This window comes from Ovis aries, chromosome 18 (assembly GCF_016772045.2).
Source record: "Ovis aries strain OAR_USU_Benz2616 breed Rambouillet chromosome 18, ARS-UI_Ramb_v3.0, whole genome shotgun sequence".
NCBI lineage: Eukaryota > Metazoa > Chordata > Mammalia > Artiodactyla > Bovidae > Ovis > Ovis aries.
Window position 1 is genome coordinate 31,582,901 of NC_056071.1, and position 8,261 is coordinate 31,591,161.

The window sequence follows — 8,261 nt, forward strand, 5'->3', positions numbered from 1 at the left end:
CCAAATAACAGTCTAGTCTTTAATTTTTATTATACCCATTCTAGTAGGTGTGAAATGGTACCTCGTTGTGTTTTTGATTTGCATTTCCCATAGACGGTAGCCCACCAGGCTCCCCCATCCCTGGGATTCTCCAGGCAAGAACACTGGAGTGGGTTGCCATTTGCTTCTCCAGTGCATGAAAGTGAAAAGTGAAAGTGAAGTCGCTCAGTCGTGTCCGACTCTTCGCGACCCCATGGACTGCAGCCTACCAGGCTCCTCCATCCATGGTATTTTCCAGGCAAGAGTACTGGAGTGGGGTGCCATTGCCTTCTCCCAATAACTAATAGGGCTTCCCAGGTGGCGCTAATGGTAAAGAACCCACCTGCCAATGTGGGTTAGACATAAGAGACATGGGTTTGGTCCCTGGATTGAGAAGGTCCCCTGTAGGAGGGCATGGCAACCCACCCCAGTATTCTTGCCTGGAGAATTGCATGGACCGAGGAGACTGGCAGGCTGCAGTCGTTGTGGTCACACAGAATTGGACACATGCATGCAGTAACTAATAATGCTGAGTATTTTTTCATGTACTTGTCCCTTTGCATATCTTCTTCAGAGGACTGTCTATCCACTTCTTCTGCCCTCTTCTTTTTTTAGTTTTGTTGAGATATGACTGATGTATAGCGTTCTATAAGTTTAAGGTGTACAGCAGAATGATGGACTTATAAGCATCATGAGATGATTATCACAATAAGTTTACTGAACATCTATCATCTTGAATAGATACAAAATTAAAGAAATAGAAAAAAATTATTTCTTGTGATGAGAACTTTTAGGATTTACTCTCAACAACTTTCATATATAATGTACAGTAGTGTTAATTACATTAATCACATTATATATCACATTTCTAGTACTTATTTATCTTATAACTGGAAATTTGTGCCTTTTGACCACCTTCATTCAAATTTTCCCTCTCACTGTAATCACAAACCTAATCTCTGTTTCTATGAGGTTGTTTATTTTTTGAAGTATAGTTGGCCTACAATTGTATGGTATATATAGCTGTTAGTTAAAAAGAAAGAGAGGAAAAGAAACGAGGCTTCCTCAATGACCGCCACCCTTCCCTTCCCTCTGCCTCAGAAGGCCAGCAACTTCTTCACTTGGTGGGGAAGCGGAGCCGTGCCTGCACATGCTCACAGCGGGGGTGCTTCATGGTCAGCCCATAGTTGGGGGTTAGGTCCACTTTCACACCTGCTGGCACGCTGAACTCCAGCCGCTGCAGCAAGATGGCCAGGAAGAGGAAGACCTCCCACCTGGCCATGACCTCCCCTATGCACCGGCGCTTGCCCATGCTGAAGAGTAACACTTTCTCGCTTGCGAACTTATCAATGGCGGTGCCATCAGACGTGAGGAATCTCTCTGGCCGGAACTCAGATGGGTCCCCCCACAGCTTCCTGCAAGATGAACAGAGGAAGTGGAATCTCTGGGTTGGGGAGACCCTTCAGGTGAAAGGCCTGGTGGGCGGGACTTCTGTGTTAGATCTATCTAATAGAGCAATGAATCGAGAGTGGAGAAAGGAGCCAAACTGTTTTCTGATACTTGTTTCTTTACATAGCTCGCTCTAAAATCACCAGCCTTGGAAATAGTGCTTTTTAATAGTAACTTGCTATTTTAAAGAAATCATACTTTAACTAAAAGATGTTAAAAGAAGGAACATCTGTCCGTCTCTATCCTACTCAATACGTAAGGGGGACCAATGGTCCATCCTCGTTTATGCTTATGGTTTTGTAGTAATTATCGATAGCATCTTTTTTTACACTCAGAAGGGCCCTAGTTTGGATGGTAAATTATATGATTCTTCTACTTATAGACTATAGTGGGATTATCCAAAGAAGTCCCTAAGTCATTCAAATCAGAATCACCTGAGGTACTCCACCTTACCACCTGATGGAGAATGTTGGGGTACAGAGTGCCATAATCTATAACCAACTTCCTAGTCAATGCACTAAAGTTTGAGAAACCTGGACCTACATTTTATTCCTTGGAGCAGGCTAACTAGCAATCGAGGCCCCATTCCTTTATTGTGCAACCAGTTCCTAGGGGGACAAACAGCTTTCCTGACTGCTGAATATCACACATTTTTCAGTGGGGGACGTGTACTCACGGGTCATGATTGACCTGCCACTGGTTTATGAAGACACAGCGTTCCTTGGGTATGAAGAAGCCATTCAGTGTTGTATCCCTTGTTGTGCTAAGGAGGGAAGAGGGCTTTGTCAGGTTCAGGGGCTGGAAAATTGAGGTGTGTCTCTGGGAGGGTTTCTTTTTTAATCATTAAGAAAAACTGACATATAATTATTGGCGTCTTTTAAAAACTTTTTTTTGGCCCCATGCCTGTGGCATGTGGAACTTTATCTCCCCAACCAGGGATTGAGCCCACATCCCCTGCCCTGGAAGGCAGAGTCTTAACCCCTGGATCACTGAGGAAGTCCAAAACTTGACAGATAGCTAATTTACAATGTTGTATTAGTTTCAAATGTACAACAAAGTGATTCAATTTATCTGTAAAATTGAATCCCCAACTCCTAATTTTATCTGTAAAACTGGATCGCCTTGCTGAAACTAACTGAAACAAATTAGTTTGTTTGTTTCAAAGTTTGCTGAAACTTTGCTGAAACAAATCACATCCAAAACTAATACAACATTGTAAACTGATATACATGAATTCTTTTTCAGATTCTTTTCCATGATAGGTTATTAGAAGATATTGAATATACCATATAGTATGTCCTTGTTGTTATTATCCATTATATATATAATAGTTGTATATATGTTAATCCCAAACTCCTAATTTCTCTCTCCAGAAGCAGGGGACAAAACATGGCAAAGACTACAGGGGTGGGAGGGCTGAACACGCAGTCCTCACCTGTGGGGGTGGTGAAGGGGACAAAGGAGAAGAGTCGGAAGGTCTCCAGGATGAAGGCTCCCTCCCCCACCTCAGGAGGTTCCTGCGCCTACCTCCACCCTGCTCCATTAGCCTGCCCACCATGGTCTCCCCACTGTACACTAGGAGGGAATATCGGGAGCAAAGAAGGGTTGAAATGGTTCTTCCCCTTTCTCAGATCCTGTTCTTCAGCAAATGTTTATTAAACTTCTGTCTGTAGCCAACTCTACTCTTGGCCATTCTCCGGAGCTAAATAGCAGGGAGTCTGGGCCAGTCCTGGGGAGTTCCCAGTCTGGCTGAGGAGTTAGGCCTCTTCCTCTGGGAATAACTAGACCAACGTATGGGCTGAAGTAAGTGCTTGCTAACTCTCTGGACATTCTTAACATCCCAGGACCTAATCCTATAGGACAAATGGCTCTAAGTCCTACAAAATATCAGAATGAAGTTATGCCAGCTGGACGAGTCAAGAAAGGCTTCTAGGGGATGGGAAGTTCGTGCCAGAATAGGATAAGATAGGATTCTGGTAGCCAGAGAGGAGGGTACAAGGTATTCCAGCAGAACCTCCAGCAGAAGCAAAATTGGAGGCTGGCCAGTTCATGTTCGTGAGGGGTGGTTAGGCCAGCCTGGCTGGGTTGAGCATACGAAGGAGGGAATGTGAGTAGAGGTGAATGAGAGCTGAGGTCAGAGTTTGGTTTTCTTCTGACACCTGGGTATTTTGACCATGTTTGGACTGGATGGGGGCAGAGTAGAGGCCAAGGTCTGGGAGGAATCTGGTGGCATGGACAGGAAGGAGATGCCAAGGTCTGACCAGGGCCAGGGCTGAGAAGCAGGAGGGAAAAGAGGGAAAAGACTTCAGGGGTGTGAGGGCGGAAGAAGCAGGCCTCACCTGTGTGGGATGGTGAAGGGGACAAAGGAGGAGTGTCGGAAGGTCTCCAGGATGAAGGCCTCCAAATAGGGCAGCTGGGGTCTGTCGGAGAGCCGGGGCCGCCGTGCCCTGCCAATCACTCTGTCTACAAGCACGGAGGACAGACAAGGCTTAGGGGCTGTCTCCCCTGCTCCACGGCACCTGCGTCCCCATTCATACCAGGCATCACCCTACATGGTCCTATGTAAGTTTACAGGTCTGAGAGCCAGTGACCCTCCAGTATCTTCTAGGCAAGGGTGGGCACCACCGCATGCCCAGGGCTTAGTAGACACATAACAGCTATATGTAGATTGAACAGAGGACCTTGGACCCCAAGGCTTCCCTTCACCAGAGGGCTGGGGGACACCACATACCCAGCTCCTCCTGGATCTTTCTCTGTATCTTAGGATTTGTCACAATGTACATAAGGCTCCAGGAGATGGCTGTTGTGATGGTGTCAAACCCTGGACAACACGGGGCACGGTGAGGAAGAAAGGAAGACAAGAGTGAGGAGGCAGTATTTACCAAGCACCCACCATGTATTACTAAGCATGTCTTTCTCTGCTTCCTTCCCCGAAGATCCTCACCTTGACTTTTCCAAGGGCTGAGGCAGAGTCTCCTCTGCACAAACTTGAGTAACTGCTTTTAAGTTTAGCTGCAGGGATTACAAGGGCCCAGACTTATAGACCAAAGAAGCCTTTATCGTTTAGAAGGGGAAACTGACCCAGAGGAGGAGAGGGACTTGGCTGGGTTTTCACTGGGAGTTGGTGGTACCTCCTGGGCTCAAACTTTGAGCCTGGGCCTGTACCACCTGACTTGTGGTTGATGGGTTATCTGATGGACCCCAGGGCTAGGCAAGGCTGTGGGTGAGTAGCAGGCACTGAGGGATGGAGGGGCAAGGGTCTGGCTCCTACCGGCCCCAAAGAGGTCGTTAACAAGGTTGACAGTCTTCTCCTGGGAGATGAGGCGACTGCTGGCTTGGGAGTTATCCTCACTGTGCTTGAACAGGGCGCCTACGATGTCCTGGACGCTGTTCTGAGGGGGCATAAGTTTAGGGTCACCCCAGCACTCCTGGGGTGGAAGGCTGGAGCCCCTCGTCCCATCCCTTACGGCCCCAGCTGCTGGCCTCTGGGCAGGAAGTTGAGCTCACACAGCAGCTGGTAGTAGCCCCCTGTGTGTGCTGTCGCTTCAGTCGTGTCCAACTCTGACCCTATGGACTGCAGCCTGCCAGGCTCCTCTGTCCATGGGATTCTCCAGACAAGAAAACTGGAGTGGGTTGCCATGCCCTCCTCCAGGGAATCTTCCCGACCCAGGGACTGAGCTCATGTCTCCTGCCTTGGCAGGAGGGTTCTTTATCACTAGCACCACCTGGGAAGCTCAGTAGCAGCCCTAGGTAGGGCTTAAAGTATCATTTCATACTCCATTGACCCTTCCTCTCAATAACTCCAGGGGTCCAGTTTCACAGGAGGAGGTTGGTGTGAGTACAGGGAAGCTAAGTGACATGTGAGCTGGGAATTAGCCTCTGTCAGAGTTCAGGTTCCTATAAAACAAAAGTCTTCTCCTAATAACAGCACTCCGCATTGTGGGCTCTGCCAGGGCCCCATGCACGGGGTTACCTCTCTGGGGCTTTGAGCAACCCTGAGAAGGCTGCTGTAGGCCCAAGGAAACTGAGGCCAGAGAGGGAGAGAGACTGGCCCCAGGTCACACAGCTGGTCCGAGGTGTCCCAGAGACTTCCTGGGCCTTGGCCACACCCCAGCTGTGTGGGTGCCTTGGTGCTGGGGGAGTGGGGCCACACCCAGACTCTAGGGTGCCCTCATACCACCTGCACCCTGGGCTCACCTTGTCAAAGTCCTGGTAGTGCTCCTGGACTGTTTTCCGCACGAACTGCAGGAACCTCTGGTTGAAGCTCTTGAACCTTTGCAGACCCGGGTTGGGCAGGTATTTAAGGATGGGGAAGAAGTCCACAGGATTCCCAGAGATGGCGGATTCCACGAAATCATGGCTGCTCTCCACCACACTGAGCATCTCCTTACTGCTCTGGGGGAAGTGCTGCCCGAAGCACATGGCACCGATGACATTGGCCACCGATGCCACCACGTGGCCATAGGGGTCGAAGTGCCCAGGCCCTGACATCAGCTCCTGGAACTTGCCCAGGAGGGCCTCAGCCTCCTTGCTCACATGATCCTCCAGGTAGCAGGAGGAGGAGGAAGATGGGTCTGAGGCCACGGAGAAGGTGTTGAGAGCATTCTGGGCCAGGCGTCGCCGGGCAGCCCACACCGGTCCAGAGTCTGGGTTGAAGGTCATGCTCTGGCCGTCAGTGATCAAAGTGAAGCTGTAGAGGTCGGGCCGGCCCTTGAAATCATCGCCCTGCCGCACCAGGGCCTGCCGGATGGTGTCCAGGCCGCTGAGCACCAGCACGGGTGTGCAGCCAATGCGGATCTGCAGCACGTCCCCATAGCGCTGGCTCAGCTGCGACAGGACCACGTGTGGGTTCTTCCCCAAGGTCAGCACGTGCCCGAGCAGGGGCCAGCCCCAGGGCTCTGGTGGACTCTTCAGGCCTTGAGGGACCCGAGGCCGCCAGGTCCTGACCACCCAGAATACCAGGCAGAAGACGGCAGAGGCCAGGAGAAGCTCCATGGCTGAGAAGGGACTGGGCTGGGACAGTGCCATCTGTACCCACTGCAGGGGAAGAGGAAGGAGGGGCGAGATGGAGCCATTCATTCACTTGCTTATTCAGTCAATAAGCACTTGCCCACATTCTGTCCTTGGTTCCCAGCCAGACAGACTGAGCAAGACGGAGCTACATCCACTAAATTACATAGGTCCTGCATCCCAGGACCTCATCCACAGTGCATCACAGAATCTGAGGCCTGGAAAGGAGCCCTGAGATTCCCAATGTGAGTGTCTGAACTCCCAGCCCTGGCCCTCCCCTCTGCCCATCACCTGCTTCCAATTCTGAGGCTGAAGTGATCACTTCAAAATGGGAAAGCACTCTTGTGAACCCCAGTGCAGGGTGTATGCTGGGCCTTGTGCCAAAGGGTGCCTCCTCATACCCTGGGAACAGGGAGCTGCTCCCCTCTTCGCAACACTGATGAGACCAAGATCCCAGGGCTCATGCAAATGGCTTTTGATGCCCTCTTCCCTAGGCCATTCCTTATTAAGACCCAAAAAAGAGGGCAAATCCTCATTCTCTCAGTCTTTTTATTTTTATTTTTTTGGCTGTGCAGCTCATTACGTGGGAATCTCAGTTTCCAGACTAGGGATTGAACTGTGCCTCCTGGAGCGGAAATGGAGAGACCTAACCCCTGGACCACCAGGGAAGTCTCTCACATCTCTCACTGCTTTTAAATATTTATTTATTTGGCTGCTTTGGGTCTTAGTTGTAGTGCGTGGACTTCATTGCTCTGTAGCGTGTGGGAGCTTAGCTCCCCGACCAGGGACTGAACCTGCATCTCCTGCATTGCAAGGAGGATTCTTAACCACTGGACCACCAGGGAAATCCTCCCCTCACAGTCTTGAAGGCTGAGCTGGGCTGCAGCCGGGCCAGGGCTATCCTCATGCCAGGTGAAGAGCCCTACCCACCTGTCCACTCGTCACACTAAGGGTCCCTAGATAGGCCCAGTCTAAGCTTCTCATTTACAACTGGGGAAACTGAAGTCTGGAACTGGGCAGCAAGAACTAGAACTCAGGCTTCCTACACCTAACCCAGGGTCCCTGCATCCCTCCATTTCCAGTGATTCCCCGGATATATATCGGGGGATCCCAAGGGCTAAGAAAGGGGCCCACAAAATGTACCTGTAGAGGCAGGTGCTGGAGGTCAGCAGGATTGTGGGGGCTGATCCAGAGCTTCTGGCCGCAGCTGAGGGGACTTTTATAAACAGCACCACTATCAGATTGGCCCTGCCGTCCTGGTCACCTGATAGCAAAGTGGCCGAAAAAAGTTGAAAGGATTAGCTCTTGGCCTTGGGCCACAAAACCCAGCTCCACCTACCCCCCAGGGCCCAGAGGCAGCTCTTCCATAGCACCTATGTCTGTAGACATAGGTGCTATGTCCCTGGGGAGGAAGATCCAGCTTCTCTCAGGATCTAGTCAGGAGGGAATGCTTCCTTCTCACATGGGCAGGACAGGGAGCTAGGAGTGAAAGCCCTCTGGGCTAGTCCAGATCACTTTCCCATTGCCCCCATGAGGAAGTCCCCTGCCTGGGCACTCCATCCAGGCTTATCAGCAGGGTAGGCTCCTGTAATGCCCCTCCAACAACCTGTGAAACCAAATAAAGAATAGGCATGTTCTGGCCATCACTTCATGGCAAACAGATGGGGAAACAATGGAAACAGGCAGATTTTATTTTCTTAGGCTCTAAAATCACTGCAGATGGTGACTGCAGCCATGAAATTAAAAGACACTTGCTCCTTGGAAGAAAAGCAATGACAAACGTA

General features: G+C 50.4%; 1 protein-coding gene across 1 annotated transcript; it reads right to left on the bottom strand.

Moving 5' to 3' along the window:
- Nucleotides 1-715: 715 nt before the first annotated feature.
- On the bottom strand, nucleotides 716-7,669 carry LOC101109214 (cytochrome P450 1A2). Its single transcript, XM_027957184.3, has 7 exons — nucleotides 7,621-7,669; nucleotides 5,665-6,504; nucleotides 4,739-4,859; nucleotides 4,199-4,288; nucleotides 3,807-3,930; nucleotides 2,144-2,230; nucleotides 716-1,433 (listed from the first exon to the last, which is right to left on the bottom strand). Exons 2-7 carry the CDS (start codon nucleotides 6,493-6,495, stop codon nucleotides 1,136-1,138), a joined length of 1,551 nt encoding a protein of 516 aa, XP_027812985.1. The 5' UTR covers nucleotides 6,496-6,504; nucleotides 7,621-7,669; the 3' UTR covers nucleotides 716-1,135.
- Between the last annotated feature and the right edge of the window lie 592 nt (nucleotides 7,670-8,261).